The 24,227-nt window shown below is 51.0% G+C and overlaps 9 protein-coding genes across 9 annotated transcripts; 1 reads left to right on the forward strand and 8 right to left on the reverse strand.

Moving 5' to 3' along the window:
• Positions 1-299: 299 nt before the first annotated feature.
• Positions 300-2,268, reverse strand: CDV56_107353 (putative MFS multidrug transporter; the record flags this gene model as incomplete). Its single annotated transcript, XM_026760972.1, has 3 exons — positions 300-1,211; positions 1,264-1,510; positions 1,568-2,268. 3 exons carry the CDS (start codon positions 2,266-2,268, stop codon positions 300-302), a joined length of 1,860 nt encoding a protein of 619 aa, XP_026615969.1.
• Positions 2,269-3,273: 1,005 nt separating this feature from the next.
• CDV56_107479 (NmrA-like family protein) lies at positions 3,274-4,234 on the reverse strand (the record flags this gene model as incomplete). Its single annotated transcript, XM_026761098.1, has 2 exons — positions 3,274-4,017; positions 4,088-4,234. The coding sequence occupies 2 exons, from the start codon at positions 4,232-4,234 to the stop codon at positions 3,274-3,276; spliced, it is 891 nt and encodes a 296-aa protein (XP_026615970.1).
• Positions 4,235-5,102: 868 nt separating this feature from the next.
• On the reverse strand, positions 5,103-6,169 carry CDV56_107562 (uncharacterized protein; the record flags this gene model as incomplete). Its single annotated transcript, XM_026761181.1, has 4 exons — positions 5,103-5,423; positions 5,474-5,799; positions 5,875-5,985; positions 6,049-6,169. 4 exons carry the CDS (start codon positions 6,167-6,169, stop codon positions 5,103-5,105), a joined length of 879 nt encoding a protein of 292 aa, XP_026615971.1.
• A 628-nt stretch (positions 6,170-6,797) lies between these two features.
• CDV56_107631 (transketolase family protein) lies at positions 6,798-9,129 on the reverse strand (the record flags this gene model as incomplete). Its single annotated transcript, XM_026761250.1, has 5 exons — positions 6,798-8,272; positions 8,365-8,659; positions 8,725-8,809; positions 8,870-9,012; positions 9,076-9,129. The coding sequence occupies 5 exons, from the start codon at positions 9,127-9,129 to the stop codon at positions 6,798-6,800; spliced, it is 2,052 nt and encodes a 683-aa protein (XP_026615972.1).
• A 702-nt stretch (positions 9,130-9,831) lies between these two features.
• Positions 9,832-10,559, forward strand: CDV56_107750 (uncharacterized protein; the record flags this gene model as incomplete). The annotated part of the gene is made up of 3 exons (XM_026761369.1): positions 9,832-9,895; positions 9,972-10,317; positions 10,382-10,559. The coding sequence occupies 3 exons, from the start codon at positions 9,832-9,834 to the stop codon at positions 10,557-10,559; spliced, it is 588 nt and encodes a 195-aa protein (XP_026615973.1).
• A 470-nt stretch (positions 10,560-11,029) lies between these two features.
• Positions 11,030-15,714, reverse strand: CDV56_107795 (uncharacterized protein; the record flags this gene model as incomplete). The annotated part of the gene is made up of 2 exons (XM_026761414.1): positions 11,030-11,603; positions 11,660-15,714. The coding sequence occupies 2 exons, from the start codon at positions 15,712-15,714 to the stop codon at positions 11,030-11,032; spliced, it is 4,629 nt and encodes a 1,542-aa protein (XP_026615974.1).
• Positions 15,715-16,371: 657 nt separating this feature from the next.
• On the reverse strand, positions 16,372-18,423 carry PLB1 (lysophospholipase family protein; the record flags this gene model as incomplete). The annotated part of the gene is made up of 3 exons (XM_026761593.1): positions 16,372-17,566; positions 17,623-18,280; positions 18,375-18,423. The coding sequence occupies 3 exons, from the start codon at positions 18,421-18,423 to the stop codon at positions 16,372-16,374; spliced, it is 1,902 nt and encodes a 633-aa protein (XP_026615975.1).
• Positions 18,424-20,076: 1,653 nt separating this feature from the next.
• On the reverse strand, positions 20,077-21,183 carry CDV56_108099 (ketopantoate reductase family protein; the record flags this gene model as incomplete). Its single annotated transcript, XM_026761718.1, has 2 exons — positions 20,077-20,918; positions 20,985-21,183. The coding sequence occupies 2 exons, from the start codon at positions 21,181-21,183 to the stop codon at positions 20,077-20,079; spliced, it is 1,041 nt and encodes a 346-aa protein (XP_026615976.1).
• A 737-nt stretch (positions 21,184-21,920) lies between these two features.
• Positions 21,921-23,796, reverse strand: CDV56_108160 (putative flavin-containing amine oxidase; the record flags this gene model as incomplete). Its single annotated transcript, XM_026761779.1, has 3 exons — positions 21,921-22,245; positions 22,395-22,987; positions 23,053-23,796. 3 exons carry the CDS (start codon positions 23,794-23,796, stop codon positions 21,921-21,923), a joined length of 1,662 nt encoding a protein of 553 aa, XP_026615977.1.
• Between the last annotated feature and the right edge of the window lie 431 nt (positions 23,797-24,227).

Here is a 24,227-nt window from a genome sequence, read left to right on the forward strand (position 1 = left end):
GATCCTGGCTATAATTGCAGAGCAAAAGCTATGATGTTAGTGATGATGAGATGAATCCGGGCATTGTCAACATCGAGCCGGGAGGAACCTTGGTTCGCAGGTGTTGATCTCAGCAGTCTATATAATGACAATCCCTTTAACGAATTGATGATCACAAAATTAGCTATCTCTCTTTCATCTCTATCAACAATCGGTATAGACATATCTATCATAATTCGTGTCTCATAGTCGACTATATATCGAACGCCATTATCACTTGTATCCATCAGATGAGCCCAGCACAAGCCTTAGAAAATACCTCAATCTTCCTGAACGTCTTCTCTCTGTTCTTTCTTTCTCTCGATCCCCTTTCCCTCATATATAGTCCACAGCAGCAACCACCCAATCAAGGCTTCCAACGCCAGTGCCCACCAGATACCACCGACAAGGTTATTTTGCAACCCCAGCCCCAGCCCCCATCCACCGATGAAGGGACCCAATGTGCGCGCCGCACTGGCTATACTCTGAGCAACGCCATGCACCGTCCCGAGAATCGACGGATCAGTAGCACAATTATTCACGAGAATAATCGCAGCAGGAAGAGCAAACGTTCGAGAAATGACCTGTAGCCCAACCACAGCTGTGAAGGCAGGCCAGACTAGCCATGGATACCGGGGGATGATCACCAGGAACGGCATAAGAGAATATGCCAGCGGTGAAAACGGCAAGAAGGCGCGGAAAGAGGTCAAGGTCCCCAGACGAGATTGGACCTGAGGGTATACGAAGATCTGCAACGGGAGGCCGATGACCCCGATAATTGCCGTTGCAAGGCCAACGCGCGAGGACGGTAGTCCCAGCCCCCCGCTGAAATGGAAGAAGCCTTTCCGGCTATTCTCTGGAGCCCTCGGGGTAGGGAGGAAGACAAATGTCATGGCGTTAAAGGCGCTGGTGTGGAACGCCAGAAGAAAATGAACAAGCAATGTCAATAGAACATTGGGGGTCCAGATCTGACGGAAGCCCGGCCGTCCATGGCGAGGAAGCGCTCGCAAGCGGATCGGAGTCGATGGAGCTGATCTGCTGGTCACGCTACCGTCTATACATAGAGACTCGTTGTCCTCGTGGTTCCTCAACCGGCGATAATAACGTGGAACCCGATGTCGAGAGAAGAATCTGGCAAGTGTTCTTCCGACCTGGCGGCCCCAGTCGCTTCGGTACTGTGCAATCTCGTGTGTCTGCGAGGCATGTTAAACTTAATCCGTCCAAGAAATGTGTCCAAAGACCTACCTCATCGAGCCCAAACAAGAGAGCCAAGAAGGCAGCAAAGATGAAGATAGCACTGAGGACATTCGGCAACGCGAACGGCCACCGCTCCATCCACCACACGCCATCCTTCCCACCAAGGAACGACCCAGGCCCAAACAGATGAGGATAGCTGTTGATAGGATCGGCCAACGAGCCCCCGATGATAGGGCCAACAATAACCCCAATATTAAAGCACATCGGAAGCAGCAGAAACGCACGCGACTGATACCTGCACAGTACACCCGTCAGAAGCACTTTCACCCAGGCCCAAACCAAGTGCACTTACTTCTTCTCCTCAATAATTTCCGAAATCATCGTCCGCATCACCCCAACATTACTATTCAGAATCCCCCCGAGAACACGAAACACCACCGCCGCCGCAAACGATCTCGAGAACCCAAACCCAAGACACGAGATACACGTCCCCAGCAACCCAATCAGCAGCACACGCTTCCTCCCCATCCACTCCGCGTCCGCCAACCGGCCCCACCAGACCGCCGTGAGAAACTGCGCAGCGGTAAAGCTGCCCTGCATAATCCCCGCCTGCGCGGAGATGGTCGAGTCCGGCAGCGAAGGGTCGAACGACTTGAGCTGGTAGAAGAGGTACGCCTGGAGCGATGTTTGGGTCAGTGGCTCCGAGAGACGGGCGAAGGTGAGGATGGCGAGTTGGCCCTTTTTGGGGAGGGAGGCCCAAGTCACCGGCTTTTCGTTTGGGGACTCGATGACTACATCGGTGTCTTCTGCGTCGTCGTCATCGTCGTCGCTGTCATCGAAGGATGTGTTTGATGAGTTTCGTCCATGTCCGGTGATTTCGAGTGCGGGTGCGAGTGGAGGGGGTGGAGGATGACTACCGTCGTGTTTCGCCCTTTCTGTGATCTCGTCATCTCTGTCTTCGTCGAGGCAAGTTGACCCGCGCGGGTTAGAGTCTATGTGGTTGACATGGAGTTGGGCATCATCCCCCGGATGATTGGTAGGGGCGGCGTGCATCAATGAAAAATCAAGATAAGAGATGTACTGAGGCCTGATAAGGGGCCGAGAGTTTTCGATTAACAATGATCAAGGTTAGAGAGACATATGAATGCCAACAGTATACGAAGAGTTCCTTTCCTCAGCAGCAGTAGTAAAAAGTAATCTGTGCTGACGAGATTGAGGCTAAGCTCGCGTGACGGGATCTCAAATTTATTTACTTCCTCCGTAGAATCTTATCGATAAGATTGGCCGAATGACGAAGTGCGGAGATACAGATCAAATGCCGATTTAGCCGATCTCGGAGGATGCCTGAGTCCTGAGGACATCATTGCAGCCTGAGGCGTTAGAGAGTGTTCAGAAGATAGAATTGTTGAATGCTTATTATTTGTTTATTATATATTCATAATCCAATCACCAATGTACAGGGTATGGTGTGACAAAAAAGGAAAAGAGAGAAATTGTGTGACAACCACCACCTACCTGCATGCTGCCGACTTACCTGCGAACTGCCTTTCAACCCATTGTCTCCTTTCAAACCTGTCGTCACCTTCCAACCTATTCTGCCCGCGCCCACCGCTTACCCCTTTTGGTAGTTTGACCTGTTTGCACAGAGGCTCCGCGCTTCTTTATCTACTTACATTCCTGTACATACTCCGTACTTTTTCATACTTTCTCTACGCTTAGTATTCTTGCAATACAAGCACCATACCTTTGATATGCAAGGTTCGAATGTCATAAATTGTGCCTATGAACCACCAAGAAAGCCTAACACCTTGCATGCAAAACTTCGTTCACCAATGAAGGCATTGCTACTATCATGCTATCTACCATATGATTGAGAGCATTTGGTGCTCTCACAGAGAACCACAAATAGAAAAAATCAGTCATCACCATTGCCTAGCGCCATACTCACATTTGTATGGCAAAGGAAAGTCATATTCCTACGATTTTCCATTAATACTAAGATACAAAACAGAAACAATTGACTCCACTTCCAAGTCCGCCATGAACGAATAAATCGTTTCATTGCCCTTCCAATAAGGCCGTCAGCACATCGGCAGGTGTCCGCTTTGGCGCAGCAAGTTCCAGGACTCTCTTGCTGGTTGTCGAAGCGGAGCATTTACCTTCCCACGCCGTCTCTAGGGCGTGTTTCATCGAGAAGATAACATTCTTGGATTGACGAGTGTAATTGCGCTCATAAAGCACATTGATGAATGACGTGTCTTGATAGCTCACCTCCTTGACTTGCGTACCGATGTGCTGCTCGACCATGTCCACAATCTGCTTCCCAGTGATATCCTCGGGTCCATTCAGAACATATTTGGCCTTGTTGTGCGCAGTCGGGTCGTCTTGGGCTAAGAGATGAGCGGCAAGGACACCAACATCATAAGGGTCGATAATCCCGACTGGCGCATCCTTTGATCCCATAAGCCGAAGAGTATCCTGCTGTCCAGTTGTGCGGTATTGTTTAATCAATTCTGCAGCAGGGGAAAGGTAGAATGGCGCAAAGATATTAGGCTGCAGAGAAGTCCACTGCAAGGGGGTGAATTCCGGCGAGCTCAGGAGAGCCTCAATGGCCCAATGCGTGCGAGGATAGTACGCCTTACAATCTGGGCGAATGTTGGCAGCAGTCGTCGAGATCCGCACCACATATTTAACACCGGCGTTGAGGGCGGCAACATAGAATGTCGATTCTTCGGCGAATTGAGTCGGTTCGTTGTGGGATGCAATGAACGCTCGGACGACTTGGTTGTTCACGGAGCCAGTCTGAGGTGATGTCGACCCAGTTCTGCTCAATCACTTTGACTCCAGGGAGTTTAGCAAGCTGCTGTGCTACTGGACTTGCTGAGGAACGAGTCAGAGCAATCACGCGGTGCTCCGACAAAGCATTGCTTGATTTTGATTTAAGCAACTTCGGCAGGGTTTCAGCAACACTGCGGCCAGTGTTACCAGTGGCACCGACAATGAGGATGGTAGGAGCCATGATGGTGACATATAAACCAATATCATTCAAAGCAATTGTATGATAAGATGTGCTGTAACTTTGTTCACCATCGAGGTACTTCCGGTAAACTTATACCCGTGCTCTGCCTTGGTGGAGCACAGTATGCGCGGTCCCCCGATGAGAGATCATAGCGCATTACTTAAGGACGACGCAATTAATAATCATTAGTCAAGGGGACATGATTTGTAAGGTGGGAGGCATCCTAATTTATCCTATGAATAGTTCTTGCGGCCTTTTGTCTCGAACAACATCGCCTTACTTGGCTCGAAACGAAAAATTCTCGAATGTAAACCAGAAGACCAAAAACTGTCGACGAGCTGATTGCGCTGTTGACTGCATGGATGGTGTCCCCAGATAACAATTTGACTTGTACCTTGCCTTTCCTTCGCCTCCACCCAGCCCAGAGGTATTCAATCACCCTCAAACCTCTCTTAGGCATTCAGATGGGAGTGGGAGGCGTGGGCGGCCGGTGGGCGGCCGGTGGGCGGCTTAGATAGGTAATACGTATTACCTAGCAGCCAAGAGCGGGAAGCTGGGCAAGGCCCAAGACCCACTGCAGCAGACTATTTATACAAAGTGGACAAAATAAATTTTAATTATAATATAATTTGCAGAAGGTCTCTATTCTGGCTGGTTTGTACATTCAGTCCGCCATAGACAAAAGATTTTGATTCCTGATTTTGCAGTGTCAACTACAATGTAATGTACCAGAATGCTCATATGAACAAAATCCACAAACACCTGGACAGCTCACACTCCTAGGTTTGGAAATGGTATCTATAGTCTTTTCCGAGTCTTGATATATACGGGGTGCTGGCACGCATGTTTGCTTTTGGACCATGATTTTTTACCACGAGCAGTGTCCGCCATCCACGCGCAAGTCGGCACCGGTCATGAAGCTGCTTCCATCGCCCAGCATGTACAGCACCGGAGCACGGAACTCATCGACGGTGCTCAATCGGAACAGCATGTTGTCACCGACCCATTGGCTCTCCATGCCAGGCTTCTGGAGGGCCTCTGCCGTGGCGGCGGTCCGAATATAACCCGGGGAGAGCGTGTTGACCCGAATCAGCGGCATTCCCTTTTGGGAGCCCCATTCGGCGGCCAAAGAGCGAGCCAGCTGGTGGACCGCCGCCTTGGACGCGTTATAACCAGCAGTATCAACACCCTAGAATATGTTAGTATAATCGTATAATACAGACGAGGCTCAATGCATACCTTGTTGGACACGTATCCACTCATGCTTGCAACCAAAACCATACTGCCAGACGTCCGGGTTCTCGCCATCTCGTTCGCCGTCGCCTGTGCGATCAGGAATGTGCCGGTGACGTTGATATCCAACACGCGGCGGAAGCTCGACGCGGGGAATTCGGTGGCCGGTCCGTTGCGAGACAATCCGGCGCACGCAACCAGGCCCTTGACCGGATACCGCAGCGTCGGGCAAAAGGTGGCAAAGGTCTCCAACACGGCATTTTCGTCGGTGACGTCCAGAGAGTAGTATGAGAGCCGGCCCTGATACTTGCTTGCCGCTTTTTCAACGTCGCCTAATTTGCTTGCCAAGTCGCCCAATTAGCATCCTGCTCGAATGACGATAGGTAAGGGGGAGAAACAGAACTGACCCCAGTTCGAGGCGGTGGGGGTGGCAGCGAGGTCCAGGCAAACGACATCACCGCCGCTCTCGAGAATCGCGATGGCGAGGGTGGTTCCCAGAAATCCAGTGGCACCGGTGACTGAATGGGCTCTGTTGTCAATGATGAATCCAGGGCTGCGAAGGTCGGGTTGGGTCTATTTACTTATGACGGTGCGGTTGTTGAGACGAAAGAGGTCTGCCACGGGGCGGGACGCATCGCCTTGCGACGGCTTCGCCTCTCGAAACTCGAGGGCATGAACGTTGCAATCGCTCTTGGAGCTCATGGTGCACAGTATATGTGGTCGCGGTCTCGTGCGAAAGAATGTGACAGGGGATCAATCAGGGCACCCATATATAAACAGATCCCACCGCGAAGATTGCCGCCATGTTGGCTCTTGTCAAGCCGCATGCATAGGTAGGTTCTCGTGGACCTGGCGGCGAGGCGGCCCGCTCATACAACATTGCATCCTGGAGGGGCAAATAAATGTCAAATGTGGAGGAGATCATGAGATGTGGGGAAAACACGCGTCTGGAGTCTCGAAAGCGGGTTTCCCGGGAGTGGACGACGGCCCGAGACATCCATCCCGTTGAAGCCATGGTCTTGGAGGTTTCTGCCTGAGGTCAGACGGCCCTATGTTGATCCGTAGGGCTGGATGCTAGGGCTAGCCTTGCACCACCTTCTTTCTCTCTCGATAATATCATAACCTTCATTCTTTCCATCCTTCGAGACATGGGTATAGCTCTAACTGCGAAAGAACTGGGTTTTATTTTTGAATGTATTTATTTTTGTTCTATTTTTTGCTTTTGGGAATCATTTCTTGTTATCAAGTATATTTGATTTGATTTGATTTGATTTAATTTTCAATTTTCCTTCTTTTCCCGTTCTTTTCTTTGCTTTTCGGGATACCTACATCACAAAATCTGCGCAAACGCACGTCTAATAGGCGACAAGACAGCAGCTCCCTCGTAGAAAGAGACCGTCGCGACCGCGCGCCTCGCGATACCCTCCGGTGTGAGTTCGAACATCTGGAAGAGCTCATCGCAAGGCCCCGAAGCACCGAAACGGTTGATGCCAAATTGCTGGTGCGCGTACCGGTCCCAGCCCATGGTGGATGCGGCCTCGACCGATAGGATCGGGACTCCATCCGGCAACACCTGGAGTCGGTATGATTCCTCCTGCGAATCAAAGGCTTCGAAGCATGGGATCGACACGACGCGGGCCGGAAGGTTTTGCTTCGACAGCTCCGCGGCGGCTTGGAGGCAGACACTGACCTCCGATCCCGTCGAAACGAGAGTGATGACCGCCTGGGGGTTTTCCAGCACAACATATCCTCCCTTCAGAGCATTCTGAATCGACGATCCCGGCAGCTGAGGCAGGTTTTGCCGAGTGAGAGCGAGAATGCTCGGAGTCTCCTTGGACCCCAGCGCAGCAAGGTAGGCAGCACTAGTCTCATTGCCATCAGCAGGGCGCCAGACCATGCAGTTGGGGAGAGCACGGAAATGGGCGAGCACTTCAATCGGCTGGTGGGTCGGGCCATCTTGGCCAAGAGCGATAGAGTCATGGGTCGCAATGTGAATCACTCGAAGGCGGCTCAATGCAGCTAGGCGGATGGCTCCGGCAGCATATGAGGCAAAATTCAAGAACCCGCCGCCGAGAGGGATGATCAAGCCATATGCCGCGAGGCCGTTCATGATTGCAGCCATTGCGTGCTCGCGAACTCCATAGCGGAGATACCGACCAGACCAGTCGCCAATCCCATACTCAGGAGGCTGGAAATCAACTGCATCCTTCCAGCGAGTGTTATTAGAACTTGTCAGGTCAGCAGAACCAGACAATAATTCAGGCACGAGCTTATGGATTTTCTCAAGGACAGTCTCTGATAGTTTTCGTGACGCGATAGCAGCATCCTTGATAGTATATAAAGGGAGGCCATTCTCCCATCCATCAGCAAGCTTGCCTTCCATTCGTCGAGTCAGCTCCGCATGTTCAGCTGGATATGCTTCCGCATATCTCGCAAGTGTCTCGGTCCATTCCTGCTCTTGAGCCATACCCTCATCAGCATGTTGATGATAGAGGTCATAAACCTGCTGTGGGACCATGAATGTCTGGGCAGGATCAAAGCCAAATAGCTTCTTAACCTGTTCCACATCATCCTTTGTAAGGGGATTGCCATGAACGCCAGCTGTGCCTTGAAGCTTTGAGCCAAAACCAATAGTGGTAGCCACCTTGACAACCGAGGGCTTATCAGTGACATTCAGACACTTCTGGATAGCTGCTTCGATTGCATCCAGATTGGTATCACCATCCGGCACTACTTCCACGTGCCAGCCATAGGATTCGAAACGCTTCTGAACGTCTTCGGTGAAGGTACACTTGATATCTCCATCTGTCGGACGAAGAGAAATTAGGCGATAGCCAATAGCCAATAGCCAATGGCCAATAAAAGGTCTTGTCAAAAGATGGATGGTGCGTGCTTACCGATGGAGATTTTATTATCATCATAGAGGCAGACCAGGTTGCCAAGCCTCAAGTGGCCTGCAAGCGAAGCTGCTTCACTAGCAATACCCTCCATGGCGCAGCCATCACCAAAGAAGCAGAAAGTGCGATTATTGATCAGGTTGTACCCAGGCTTATTGAAGACGCTGGCAAGGTGTGCTTGCGCAATCGCAAGACCTACGGCGTTCGCAAAGCCTTGGCCCAATGGACCTGTCGTCACTTCGATGCCGGGGGTTGCATGAGACTCCGGGTGACCAGGGGTGATACTGTGTAGTTGCTGGTGGAGAAACATCTGTCAGCATCGCTTTTTTGTATGGTTTTCTTTCCCCGGGAAGACTATACCCTGAAGTTTCTCAAATCGGCCATACTCAGGTTATACCCGAACAAATGGAGGAGGGCGTATTGAAGCATGCATGCATGGCCGTTACTGAACATGTGATGTCAATCAAATCAATCAGTTACCAGCAGAGGGAATATATGAGCCTACGAGAGAACAAAGCGATCGCGGTTCACCCAGTGAGGATTTTTGGGGTTGAAGGACATGAACCTGGTAAAGAGAATGTGGGCCGCAGGTGCCATGCCCATTGGGGCTCCAGGGTGACCTGAGTTGGCATGAAAGGTCGCATCGACCTACAAAGCGTAAGCGGGGAATTCTTCTCCAGAACGAGAGGATATCAAGATCGATATACGTACCGCTAGGGTGCGGATCGTGTTGATCGTGAGCCAGTCCTCCTCGGAATTACCCATAGTGGAATGCTGATGAGAATGGAGGCTGATGATTTCCTGAACAGTGGGCAAGGTCTGCAAGTCGGCCACGGTTTTATTTATATCGTCAAGTTGGTGCAAAATGTAGCACTCTCTGAGGATTGATATCTGGCAACCTTGGATTCTTTACCTACTTGATTCAGTCGCGCTGTTTACAACTGGGCTCGTCAGCTGTGGATAACTGCGTCCAAACACACCGGGACGCAGTCAAATCGAGCTTCCCCGGAAGGGGTAAAAGTGACAGCGCGGACGCGGCCCGCCTCGGTCGGTATTCAATAATTCGAGATGATCCCGGGGAATGGGCAAGTCCGACGGGCGGAAATAACACCGGGGCGGAACCCCACGCTGTATCCCGCCATGAGTACGGAGTAGCGCTCATGGCGGGCCGCTTTCCGCTTTATGTCCCGCATAGACCCAACGGAGAGCTCAACATGTCACCACAGTACATCATCATCCTCCCTCTTCTCTTTTGCAATAGAACAGACCGAGGGCCCCATTGATGCTGTCAGCAGGGTACCACCCCACTTCGACAAGTGAAGGCGGGAAAGATGAAAATCGTGGCGAAGGGTCAAAGGGATCCGAAGGCGGGACGAAACAATTATATAAAAGGGCGAGGTCCAGCGCGATCCATTGTCGATTCTAACCTGCTTCTCTATTTTTCGTGAAATTTGGCACATCTCCAACATGACGAATGCTCCGATGAGACCCCTCGAGGGTAAACTGGCCATTGTCACTGGCGCCTCCCGTGGTGAGTCGCCATCTCACCGTTTCAATTGACAAATGCCGGCTATGTTCAATCGCTAACAGCTTTTGTACGGGCGGAGTGAGCATGTTCGCTTTACTGATCTGCCTGGCGGCCGGCATCCGCCCGATCATCACATCTTCCTCAGACAAGAAACTTCGCAAGGCAATTTCCGTGGGCGAGCCCGGAGCGGTGGACACAATCAATTACCAATCCCATCCTCAGTGGAATGATGAGGCGCTTCGTCTGACAAAAGGACGGGGTGTTGATGTGGTGGTTGAAAATGTGGGCCCTACAACGATAGCCCAGAGTCTTTCATCCCTTGCTCGGAGAGGTACTGTCTCCCTCGTCGGGTTCTTGGGAGGATTCAATGTGGATTGCTTCCCTGATACAATTGGCCCCGTGCTGCTCAAAAGTGCCACCATAAGGTACCCCTCGGTCCATACTCGGTCCAAATTGTGCTGAGAATGCTAACATTGCTATTCTGTTCAGAGGGATTGCTGTGGGCTCAAAGATTGATCAACAAAACCTGTGCAACTTTCTATCAGAAAGGAAAGTTGCGTTGAAGCCTATTCTAGATGAGGCGATTTTCTCTTTTAAAGACTCACAGGCTGCTTTTGATCACCTGTATGCCGGCGGACATACGGGTAAGGTCGTGATAAAAATATGAGGGCTAGGGCTTTTCTTTCTGTTTAGGCTTAGTTCGTCCCACAATGTACCACCCCACTGCGCTTACCAACTCAAATCTAGATTCCACCCATCCACAGATCCCACGGCACTTTCTAACCCACCAGCATCTCCACCAAGGCCTTAAATTCAAATATCTTAATATATCTTCCTTTCCTATACGGAGTACATACTTTTCTCTTTCTTCTTCATGCTTAGTATTTTCATGAAAATACTACCATACCTTTGATATGCTGAGTGATCATCATAGAGAATGCCTGAGACCCGAGGCCATCATTGCAGCCTGAGGTGTTAGAGAGTGTTCGGAAGATAGAATTGTTGAATGCTTATTATTTGTTTATTGGTATATTCATAATCCAATCACCAATGTACAGGGTGTGGCGCGACAAAAACGGAAAAGAGAGAAATTGTGCCCATGAACCACCAAGAAAGCCTAACGCCTTGCATGAATCATCAATTGATCAGTGGGCTGCCAACCTTGGGCTTAAAAGCAAGACTCTTTCGTCTCGCAGCTTCCAGCTTGAATCGTAGTTTTTGAGTAGGCTCATCATCGACCGATGACGAAGTTGAAAAGAGACCCTGTCGAATTTGCTTTGGCGGGCACGTCTGTTGGACGAGCCTGGATCTTTGAGAAAGATAGAATGGAGTGGCAGGGGACATTCCGATGTTGTCCATCCTGCTGAAATCGTATCCAGATGTGTCTGGGGACTTTGGTGTTTGGCAATATCGCTGATCAGCCTCGGTATGGGTTACGGTGTACTTTCTGTTGCTCTCCGGAGTCGAAGGCTCTCCCTGCGAAAGTGGAGGGGTCTGTCTCATGAAATCATCCATGGTGTTAAAGTCGGCCCCAGAGCGTCTGCCGGATGCAGATGCTGACGCGGTGTTGTCCGCTTTGATCAGAGTTCCGTTGACGTTGCTCAAGGCCCGAGGTTCCATGCTCTTTCTGCGTTTGGCACCACCACGGGGGATGATGGAGCTATCGACTGCGTAGTGGGTTTCATCAAGCCATTTGTTCTCTCGCTCGCAACTGGAGTCCCATGTCAGCATAACATAACCCGAGCAAATAAGAACAAGGTTGCTTACTCAAGAACCCAGCCGACACCGACACACTTGACGAGGCCAGCCGCTTGTCTGACCTTTTCCAGGGTTCTCACTCCTCCATCCTTGAACACAACGTGGGTAATTCCCACCTTGCTGTCTCTGCGGTTTGTCATATCGGCTGACGACATGCTTGCACGAGGATTCCATCCCCAACTCTTGACGCATCGAGCTCCCATCTGCTGCAGAAGTTCAATGAATATACCGCTGGCATCTTCTCCCTCAGTCGTATGGACATCCACATATACAACCGCTCCTCCAAGAACATTTTCACATGCAGCGATGTTTCTGCGAGGAGTCTTTGAGGGGCTGGGAGATGCTGAAGGCGCCACGGAACGCCTGCGCGACTGGCTGCTAACGCTCTTTCGCCTGGAGTCACCTTTTTGAGATCTAGGAGTTTCGTTATGTTGGAGTTTGGGCATCTTGCGAGGAGAGGTTTGTGCCGTACTCTGCTCCTGGGGAGCAAAGACAGGCTTTCGGAGTCGGGGAGAAGAGCGGACAGGTGAAGTGATTGAAAGCGATCGACCTCTTTTGCGGGACAGTTTCAAGGGTGAAACTTGACCTTCCGGCTTCAGAGGTACTTTGGATACCGTATGGAAGGTTTGTAGAGGGATATTTTTCTGCTTGATGGGTGTGACAGGAGCAGGCAATTCCACTATTTTGTTCTCCTTGTTCTCCTCCGCATTGTCTTCATTCAGAGAGCTGGGCAACACAACTGGGCTCTTGGCGAGATCAGAAGCATGCGCAGGCTGACGGTTCAGGAACTCTTCGTACGCAGTCGGCTCAGCGAACTCGGGTTGCGGCTCGCTGAACAACTCGGTCATAGGCTCTCTCTGGGGAGATGATGTCGCCACAGCATCAGCATGAGACTCGTCCAATTCTTGGTCATCCTGGTCCTCGTAGATTTCTGGAACACCAGCGTAGATCTCGCTGTCGCGAGGATGATCCGAAGCTTGATTCCAAGGGGATACAAGACGATCCTCGATGTCAGGGTAGGCCACTTCTTGAGCAATACGAGACCCACGACGAGAAGACCTTCTAAGTCCTCCGATGGAGAACACACCTCGCCCGGGGCGTTTTGGCTGGGCCTTCTCGGGGCTGCTAGCTTTCCATTGGCTGAGCTGCTCTGCCAAAAGCGTGAACCGAGGACGCTTTTGCTGCATCAGAGATCCGCTTTCCGGATAGTGATTGGAAACTGCCGCGGAGGTAGATGATTCGGGCCGGTCATTATGCTCGAATGAATAACTTTGAATATCCGTGGTGAACTCGGACTCAGACACATCCTCTTCTTCCTGGTAATCCATATTACCATGGTAGGCAATAGCATCATGAGTTGTCGAGACTTGTGATAGAAGGGAACGATCCTGGCCATGAATGGGGCTATTTACTCGTTCCAGTCCCTGCTGAGCATCTAGCTGAGGGTCTGATTGTGCATTCGGTTGTGCATCAGGCTGGACGTCATAGATATAGTGGTCCGTGGTATAAAATGCAACGAGTGTCGCCTCGTTATCATCAAAGAATTCGCTATCGTGGAAATCAACATACTCATCGTGGAGCTCATCAGGTTGAACGTCGCCTTTAAGTGCGGCACTTGCCATAGTCTCCGCGACGGGGTCAGTGTCCGATTCACCGTCGACGCCTTCATCAGCGACCGCGGCATCAGTGAAAACATCTTCAAGCCCCCCAAGCGAGTGTCGCTGAAAGGGCAGGCTTGACTCCTCTGTCATAGCTTGAACCTCTCGGCCGTATGCGTCCTGAATCATGTGCTCTTCCTCTGGTTCTGACTCGGTTGCGTCCGGATCCTCTGCTTCATCATAATCAGACGCAAGGCCGATTTGCTCGGCGTGGGTATCCATGTTGCTAACAGAGGCGGCATGGCCGACTGTGCTTTCCTCCGCCGGATGACCATCGTTCTCATCAATCTCAGAACCCTCTTCACTGTGGTTGTCGTCTAGCACTCGAGGTTCCTCCTCGGCAAGGCTCTCGGCGTGATACTCCGCAGCTTCTGCGTCAAAAGCTACATCGCCAGGCTCTTCGCAATCGACTTCAGGATCTTCGTCGACCAACTCGTAAGCTCGAAGATTCTCGGCACTCTCCCGACGAGCATCTTCTACATGATCGTCAAGTGAGTCACCGGCCCACTTGTCGACGACATCATCATGATCGGACAGCTGTTCTCGAGTGTTCTCGACATCATCTGGAGCTATTGATTCTGTTTGCTGGTCGTCATTCATGTTATGAGAATCAACACAGTGCGCTGGAGATACCACGACATGATGCTCCTCGGACGATTCTTGTTCCATCTCGTCGTCTTGATCCATTCCTTCGTCACCATAATCGACTTCAATCCGCCCTTCAGGTTCAGGAGTCCTGAGAGACGATTCAACATGTTCAACATCGTCCGCATCATTGGCCTCGTCGGCAGCGGTAACATGATCCCTCCTGCTTTCATTTTGATGCAATTCTGGCATTGAACGGACACTCGAGAAGAGAGAGTTTTTGAACGGAGAAGCAATTCTCTTTGCAGGGCTTTGGAGCAACAGCGACCGGGACTTGAACGGCGTCGATGATTCCTGCAAGGGAGCCTGTGTGAAAGATACACCAAAGATGCCTTTCTTAGGGGACGATTTGAGGGGTGAATTGTGTCCTGGGGTGAAATTCGGCTGTGATAATGGCATGATTTCCTCGCGGAGACCCAAGCCTCCGTGTCTGGGTGTCTCCAAGTGGGCCTTCTTTGGAGACGCTTTGAGTGGTGAATTTTGAGTTGGCGTCAAGCTCGGCTGGGCAATCGATTTCTCGTTACCTCTAAAGGACAAGCGAGCTCGTCTCGGTGTCTCCTTGACGGTGTAGTGGAAGGGAGAAGGGGTGGGTCGCCGGGCAGGACTGGACATAAAGAGCGAGTCACTAAAGTCGATAGCCTTCGTAGGTTGAAGGGTGGGCTCGCCATTTTCGTCCACCGACTGGTTGAATTTTCTTGGGGTGAAGTTGATTTTTCGCACAGGAGAGCTCAACCCAGTAGTTTCTGATCCTTGTTTGAGGGGCGAATTTATGACGAGCTTTATTTGGTCCTTGACGCTGCTGAGTTCATCATCCTCTCCGTCTGAGCTGACATATGAGGAAATCGATTTGGCAACTTGGTTGGCTTTCTTGGGTGAGAGAGGCTTATTGGCTTCCTTCTTGGAAACCGCAGGTTTGCGACCCCGGACAGTAGTTGTAGCAGGCTTGCGAACTGGTTTGGCTCCCAGACCAACCTTGCCTGATGCTGTAGTTGCTGCTCGTCGTCTTCCAGTCGTAGCAGGAGCGGGTTCGATGGCATCCTCGTCTTCGGAATCGGACACATCCTTGAATGTGACGGTTTTCTTCTTAGCTGGTCCACGGAGCAGGTTTGACCTCATGGCCGTGGAGTTCGTCGTGATGACTGCATGTTTGGAACCGCTCCTCGATGCTTCGGCCGCGCCCGTCTGTGCTCGAGTCTTCTTCTTTGTACTGTTTTTATCGGCAGCTGTAGTGGCAGCAGGCTTTGTCGCGGCAGTTGCCCTCGGTCGGCCTCTCGGTCTAGGTGCTGTCTCGGGTTTTACTTCGTCCTCCTTTGGCAGCGGCTTTGTCCTTGGTCGTCCAGGTCGCTTCTTGGGGGCATCGGTCTGCGCCAGCTCGTCCTCATCGTTGTCGCTCTCACACTCCGCAGCTGCAGGAGTCGCGGGTCTTCTCCCCCGACCTGTAGCGCTTGTAGAAGAAGTTGAGCTCTTCCCTTTGGGTCTGCCTAGTTTCGCTTTCTCTTTCGTATCTATGACTCCCAGTTCGTCGTCCGTAGCCTCCTCCGTGTCAGAGTCCGGCTGTTTACTGCTCACACTTGTCGCCGTTGCAGTTCTCGTAGTTCTTTTTCTGGTTTCTGTTGCAGAAGTTCCTGTCTTTGTCCTTGCAGTCCTCGCGACCGGTTTGCTTGCTGCGGTGACACCTGCGGCTTTAACGGTGCTGGCTGGGGGACGGCCACGGGTGGTCCGTTTTGGGGATGACTTTGGAATGATAGCTGCTCGAGCCATTATGATTCAATTCCAAAGAAATTATGCACCCAAAGGATTCGTATCTCAGGAGATGGTACGATTGTTGCGGTTTTTCCTGTTGTTAGTAACGAAGATAGGTCGGTGTTGACAAGCCCGCTGCGCTCATCATGAGCTGAACCTCGCACGAAGTGGATGTCAGATTCAATTAGCCACAAAGGCGCAAATTAAAACGCTTCAAAGCAGGGGGCTTTTGCTGTGGCTATCAAGTAGACCTAGCTCGTTGATTAGATATGTGTTGTTGACTTCCAGCTGTTGGGCCGCCCGCTAGAGCTTCGGCGTTTGTGCTTAGGTTTCTTGTTTGAGAAATCACGTGGATGTTGTCATAGCAACACGGGGAACCCCACAGGCACGTGACAGCTTGCCGCCTGTATCATGATCTAGAGAAATTTACTGCGCCTGAAGAGATATCATTCCATGGGCCGATATGGGAAAAAAATGATATTTTTCTTTTGCATAGCTATATACTGGAGGGATCCAAAGCGAAAAATGGATAGATGTGAGCGACAATATTGCTCCTTGAACTTTCCAAATGGAATAACATGGCTTTTGCCAAAAGTTTGTGACACGGATAGATATAGCTGAGACAGCAGTAGATCCAGGGAAAGATAGGCATCCCGCAAAACTCTCCAACATATTTTACAGAATTGTCCAAGCGGCAACAGCAGCAGCCATTGCGGTAGTGAGGATACTTGGGATGATCCCAGAGGCTGCACTATCCAGGATTGTGACCGGTTCGTAACCCGCAGGAGTGGTGCTGTTGGTAGAGCCATCCCAGCAATACTTCTGGAAACATTGTGTGCAGATTTCTGGGACGTTGGTGTTGGTGCGTTCGAGGGAGCGACTCAAGATAGCACAGCCAACACAGGTTGACCAGTTGCCATCACGAGTGCTGTTACCCATTGTCACCACATCATATCCGTTGAGAATGGTAGAATCTCGCTCCTCTTCTGTGTAGTCTGGCTGGAAAGTAGAAAAGTTGGAGTAAGCCACGTAGGGGTAATTTGGGAGATATACGATCAAGGGCGACGGGCCAGTTGTGTTTGAGCTGTTGCATCCGAAGAACGTGGGTCGAGTGTTCAAGCCTTTGTTGACGAAGGTGTTCTGATCGGGAATCGCAGGGAAGGAAGTACCATTAGCGATCCCTGAGGAGTTCAGGCTACGCTCATAAGTAGCAACAAGGGCAGTACCGTTGGGCCAGCTGTAGGTGGTATCGGCGGAGGAATCAACGGCGAAAATGACATCAACATGTCGCTCTGGCTGGATCAATGGGTGCAGCGGGATGTTTTGCAAATCTTCACCACCGTCCACCAAGTCCAGTTCCAATTGATCGGCATTCGGTGAGGTGTTGTTAGAATAGTGGTAGAATGGGTTGGGTGCGTAAAGAGCGATATCCTCATCATTTTCGCCAATGTCCGTCAGGATGTTGGTGAAGATGGATTTCAGCCAACCGGGCAAAGCCGTAGAGTTAATCTGAAGAAGGAATTGATTGAAGAGGGTAGAGGATGTACCCATGACGAAGCCAGCATTGTCAAAGCCGCGCACACAGCTTTCATTACTCGGGACTGATCCTCCATTGAATTTGGTGCCTAGATACTCAAGAGGGGCGAATCCAAAAACTGTGGGGTCAAAAGTTCCAAATTCCCAAGGGTTAAATTCATAGACGGTGGCATTGCTGCTGATAAGAAGTTCTCCGGGGTAGCGACCATCTGCAACAACTACAGGCATTGGCATCTCTGCCTGCTGAAACGTGTCGGTCAGCGCGATGGACGACCATGTATAGCTTGGACCACCGTTGGTTGCATTGATCAGCTGGTAGGATAAAGCACGGCCCCTGTGAGATCGTCAGGATGCTATGTAGCGACAAAGAAAATCGAAGGCTAACAGTACCAGTAGTCAGTGATTGAAGTCGGGTAGCCTGCATCCGACTTTCCGGACACCGCACTGCTGATGTCCTTATAATAGGATGCTGAATCCAGAATCTGAATACTACCCCCATCGGGGCCTTCGAAGATTGAATTTTGAAATTGCCAAACAGTGCCCTTTTGGTGTGTCTGCAGCGCAGAGATGGTAGTAAAGTTGTTGATGTAGATTGAGCCAACCAGCCATGATCCACCACTCAGGCCAGCCAGATAGGTGGCTGACTGCAGCAATCCACCCAACTGACCGGCGCTCGTAGAATTCGGTGTACGACTATCAAAGGCCTTGATTGCACCCGCGCCGTTCATCAACGCTCGATAGCCTCCACCGGAGACTGCGATGCCGATATTGGGAAGATCCGACGAGTTACTGGAATGGCGGTCAATGTACCCCGCCGCGTCGAAGTCTTGAATCTTGACATGATTGAAAAAGTCCTTCATCGCAGAAGTAGTCTTGCCTCGACGCGTCTCCAGCCATGACGTCTCATTGGGCGACAACTTTGCGGCACTGCGAATGGTAGGGCGACTGGCAGGACAACCGACCGTACTGGGTGTGTATCCATCGGGGGCATTGGGCAGAGCACGCTGTAGGATTTCACCATGAAAGGGTTCTGGAGCACCAGTCACGCCTATTGAAGTTCGATGGCATTAGTTCAAGTTTTGCAGGCAAATATGTAGTAAGCCCTGCATTTGAGAATTTGAGCCACACTTTAATTCACCTACCAGACAATAATAAACTGGCGACAGCGCACGCGACTGTTGTGGTCTTCATCTTAGGAATCGTAGGAGGCCGCCTCACGCTATAATCCGCGTGAAGATTCAGCTAGAGAGGAAAATAAGATCAAATGTCGCTCTCTCTACCCAACCCCCAATGTGAGGCAGCCATCATTCGGTATTTGAATAAAATGGGGCGTGTTCCTTAGCCAGGGGTCCTCATCTTGGGCCGGTGGATCAGGAGAAAGGCCAAGCATGCCAAAGTCTTGGGAGATTGGAACAATGTGATTTAGTCTCATCCCTCGCGAAGGATAGGTGATTGTCATTGGAGCGTTCGTAGTTTGAACCGAGGACAACAAATCAGTCTCGCTGAATGAGCTGAAAAAGCATGAACGATGATGATGTCAAAGCTTGACCGATCATCCGGCCATTCCGCTAGTCTAGGCTGAAAAGGGCCAAAAAGGTGCATTGTAAATTAGCCCGTCTCTCAGCTGAGTCGTGTTGGCTTGTGAACAACCAAGATATTGTTTGTTCTGCAAAGATTATCATGCTGTCAGTTCATCTGAATGTTGGGCTTAGTAGAAGGTAAGGTTCAGCTTCTGACTGCCTTGATATTTTGAGTTTTCTCAGCTATAGCTATATGACAGCGTCTGCTTGCCAGCCTTGGGAGCATGCATAAGCTAGTATTATTTATTCAAGGTAGTTTTATGTAATGAACCAAGACTCGGTAAAGCCGGTACAACAATCTCTAGACTGTTTGTGATCACATATTCTAAAAATGGGACTACGTAGTATTCCGGTTTCCACTCGCGGGGATCGGATTGGTTCGATCTTCTTCTGAATCTCAGCTGGTGTTATCGATGTGAATTAGACTACGGAGTAGGGTCATGGAAGTGTAGGAGTTAGAACCAAGTCCACTTCCGCCAAGCTTCGAACTACTGCGCCACGATTGTGGGCAATGGACTTGAAGATGAGGCCCTGTGTCATTCAACTTCCTCTAGATATGACAACAGGATGCAGACAGACACTGTCACTGATGTTGCTAAGAGGTGCTTTGTTATCATTTAATCACATACCTATCTCATGTTCCTTTTGTTCCTTGGAGCGGGCGAATGATATATAAACATGAAGCTGAATCTACTGTCACTCAAGCTTGTTCTTATATCTACCTAGGTAGTGTTCAATCGACTTTCTATCCACTCATCCTCAATCTATTGGAACATAAGTGCCACTCTATCAATACATTCACTAACTTCGATCTGACCCTCAAATCTAGACTTCGCACCTATCTTCCAATTTAACTCTGAATCTATTGTTAAAGCTGTCCTCGAATCTAGAGGCAAATCCAACTGGCATCTATTCTCACTCTGGTCTGCACAAATCAGATATTACCGTATCCATCTTCAACCTGCCTGAGTGCAACGTTCTATCCTCGGACTTGAGAACTTGTCATTTAGTCTCTCTTTGCATGCTTATTGGATCTGGCATCATATCTATAATTAAATCTAACCCCCTGAATTTGTTTAAAATTAGAACATTTCCTTAAATCAAGAAGAGCTTGAGATGGATACAATGGAACGAAGACCAGTTCCCCGGCATCCCTAAGATTGACGACCCCTACAAGAAACGTCAGTGGCCTACAAGATCTAAAAGTTCGACGGTAATGGGACGTTGAGGATACCTGATTGATATTCTTCAAAGAAAATACTACCTACTGGTAAGGATTATCCTCTGTAAACTTCGGCTCCCACAGCCCCTTGCTCTCCTTCGCCTTCAACTGCAACCCCTTCAAGAGCCCATAAATCGCCCGCAACGTCGGCATGGGCACACCACGGGCCTCACCCTCCCGCAACGGCTCACCCACAATATTTTCCACCTCCAGGAGATTCCCCTTCTCAACATCCTGACACATCGACGGCTTGAACTCCGTATCGACCGGATCCGCTCGAATCACCGACTCCTCCAGTTTCTCGGGAAACCCCGTCACTCCGCACGCCGTCGCCGCCGCGATAATCTCCAGTATAATCGGACGCACCAGGTCATCAATGACGTGGCGGCTCATGCGCATCCGCGGCGTGTCCATGCGCAGCACCGTCGCGACGGGGTTAAACGAGGCGTTGTAGACGAGTTTGCGCCACCGGACGCGGCGGACGTCCGCGTCGAACGAGACGTCTAGTTTCCCGTGTGGATTGTAGACGGCGATGTAGCGCTTTGCTGCGTCTTCGGCGACCTTGTCGGAAATGTTGGGGTTAGTGAAGGGCCCGATTTTTTGGACATCCGGGTCATCGTGAAGGATCTTGCCGGGGGATTTTTCGGTCGCGCCAACGTAGGAGACGCTACTGATGATGGGGTTGGTTGGGAAGCGGGCCACGACTCCGGTTTCGATGTTGAGTCCGTTTTGGGACAGGATGATGGCTGTTTTGTTGGGCGTGACGGCGGGTTCGATGATGTCTGCGACTGTGGGGGAGACGTCGGGGATGTTTTTTGTGGTGACGAGGACGAAGTCGAAGGGGGCGAGGCCTTCGGCTGCGACGTCCGGGACGTTTTTGCGGACTATGTCGTTGATGTTAGCTTTACTCACTTGCGCGCATTTTTAGATACTTTCTGCAGAGGGATTACTTTGTGTTGGGCGCCATCCTCGGATGTCATTGCCATACTGTATCGAGTCGATGTCAATGCCGTGCTTTGCTACCGCATCGTAGTTTGATCGCATGACAGCAGTTACTTCGGCTTTGCCTCCCTGCTCGAGGGCATAGGCAGACATGGTACCGACACCACCGGTGCCGACAATGAGGACTCTGGCTTTCTCGTGTGCCATTCGGACAACAGTATGAAGGCGGAGTTTGGGAAAGAGAGCAAAGGGAGAAGAATAACGGACGTCCAGCCTTGGGCGTGAAGATAGCTTTGGGGCCTTAAACAACAGGGTAAGCCTCATGTGAAGTTCAACAGAAGGCAATTCCCAATTGAGGGATGGGATTGAGCTGATGGCTGGTATTTACGCCGAGAATTGCATTCTTATTCGACGGGACTAGACAGCTCAGATCAACGAGAGCAGGGTACGCCGGCAATTACCAGGTAGTTCTAAGATAGGCAGTGCACAAGAGGAAGTCCATAGCGAGAACGAGGCCATAAATCTGCCAAATCTACCAAATATCCCGGAGTTGATAGCGTGTGTCAGAAAAAGGTCAATGTTGGATGGAAAACAGAACGGGAAACCAACGGCGTAGATAAGAGTTAAAGTGGAATGAATATCTTCCCATAAGTCAGAAGATGTAAGCTTCACCACACTAAAAAAGCTAAATGAAAGACCGCTGATAAGACCCTAACCTTGTCATGGAACTGATTTACAGGGCGGGGTGGGCAGTAATAGATATATCCTACAGTAGCTACAGGTCAGGCTATCAGCTATCTACAGGTGCAAGGAGTATCCCCGGTGTGGATCACGTGAGTGATAAGGGGCTGGCCAATGCCTCAGGCAACATAAGGGTCGGCACCACAAGGTCCACGACAAACTCAACATCATTATGCAAAAGGAAAAACAAACAGATAGCTATTCTACAATTGAGCCACGAATCCCGCATTCAAAGCTTTCACCACCTCCGCAGCAGCCCGCTCACCACTGCGGATAGCCCCCTCCATGTACCCCTTCCACTCCCCTGCAGTTTCTGTGCCCGCAAAATGCAGGTTTCCCCAAAGTTCCTGCAAACTGTCACTGCCCAGAGTGTCGAGTACACCAGGCGTAAGCGAGGTACACGGGCAACCCCAGCCGGAGAACTCGTCTTCGCTCCACTCATACATCGTCATCTGTACGAATTCGTCGTCGAGGTTCTTCACGCCAAAGAGCTTGCCCAGCTGCTCCAAGAGGCGGATCTCACGCTCCCTGGTGGGCAATGTTGCTCACGTGCGACCGGGGTCGCCGGACATGAAGCAGGTCAGGACGAACTTTCGATCTGCGGGGCTGCAACTGTCTCGGACGACACTGGCAGGGCCAATGAAGGACTGCGCAAGGCCGCAGAACCCCTTCTTCACCCAGAACGGGAGCGGAATTCCATCATCGCCTTCGTATAGTAGCCGTAGGTGGTCGATTCAATCCATGTCTGCTTGACAGGGGGCAGTCTGGGGTAGAAGGTAATGTTCTTCAGGGCAGGAGTGGAAACGGTCGTGATGGCCTTGCGGCCAGAGTAAACAAGGCCACCGGCTTGGACACTGATCGAGGCACCGCCGTTCTGCACCACGCTCTGGACAGGGCTCGACAGACGGACGACACCTTCGGGGAGTGAGGAAGCGAGGCCCAGGGCAAAAACTTGTGTGCCCTGTCGAATGCGCAGATACTGCCCGCCGTCCTTGCGGTCGGAGCGCATTTGTAATAGACCACCGCCTGATTTGCAGTAGTTCAGGAAATAAAGCGCCGAGATGTCGTTGGGATCTTGACCGAGCATGGCACGTGTCCATACGGTGGCAGTGACCAGGGCCGCATCACTGGCGCCGCGCGATCGCAGATAGGCTTCGAAGGTAAGGGAGTCAAGCGTTGTGTCCTTGGGCTTCCAGGTATCGAGGGCCTGGCAATCAGCCTCGCACATATCCCGGATATAGGCGACATTCTCGCGAGTCGCACTGTCGAACTGTATTGTATGTCAGCACGCTGGTAATTTCACTTTCGCATCACACGTGGGATGATTGCACTTACGGAAGGGAGTTCCCCGTACGCGAAAGGAGAGCAGTGGCCGTTGACGTCCTCGAGGACCGCATTCCCCTGAGTGTTCTGCTCAATGACCTCCGCACCATATCGCTTGGCCAGGGCGTAGACCTTGCTCTGGTTGGTATCGTTGATCCACGCAGCACCGAGATCGACCATGCCCTTGCCGTCTTTCAGTGGGATGCTCCATGTCTTGCCTCCCACACGATCGCGTGCTTCCAATACGATGCAGGAGAGGCCCGCCCGCAGCACATCATGAGCTGCAGATAGACCAGCAAGTCCTGCGCCAATAATGACAACATCGACAGTTTCGCGAGCGGCAGGCAGGGATGGAGGCAGACACGGTTCTGGGACGGCAATGACCGCATCGATCTCAAACAGCCACGACGGAACAGCGAGCTTAGGCACGGGTATGAGAGTAATTGCAGGTCTGTGGCCTCCTAGGAAACGATGAAGATGGCGGGTGTGCTTGCGGTTGGCGGCATCGTAGTTGACGATCAGAAGGTTCAGCTTGACGACATTCTGAACCGAAGAGCCTGCCGCAATGATAACTTTTCGCAGGTTCAGAAGCGCGAGATGGACTTGTGACTCGTAGTCGCTCGGTGTGGTACCGTCCTTTGTACTGCCAGGGAGGCCAGAAACATGGATGAGCTTTCCAACGGGAGCAATTGTCGCCGGCGCATAGTAAGCGTTGGGTGTGTGAGATAGATCAACGGTCTCAACGATCTTCACCATCTTGAAGCAATTGAAGGCCGTGGATGGCGAGAAAAGGTATGGCAAGACGAAGAGAAAATGCTGTGACAACGGCCTGAGAAGGATTAAGGAATGTCTCGTTCCAGATATGTATTTGCAGCCGTCATCCATGGGCGAAACATTGAGGGTGGAATGACCTCTCGGTGGTTCGCTCAGCACTGGCGTCAGCTACCTAATCTGTCTGATATCATCTTCCAAACTATGCGGAGAATCCTAAACTAGGATTAGGATTTAGGATAGCTGCGAGAGATAAGGAATCAGGAAGGCGAGGGCGAGGGGAAAAAGCGTGGAGAATGCGGCAGTTCTGGCCATGTATAGTATAGATATCCTGTGGACCCGGCGGAGGATTCGCTGTCACTTGCCATCTATTCAATCCAGGAGTTCCACGTCCTAGACATCAGTTCTACACTTTT

The sequence above is a fragment of the Aspergillus thermomutatus genome, assembly GCF_002237265.1.
Source record: "Aspergillus thermomutatus strain HMR AF 39 chromosome Unknown NODE_53, whole genome shotgun sequence".
Lineage (NCBI taxonomy): Eukaryota > Fungi > Ascomycota > Eurotiomycetes > Eurotiales > Aspergillaceae > Aspergillus > Aspergillus thermomutatus.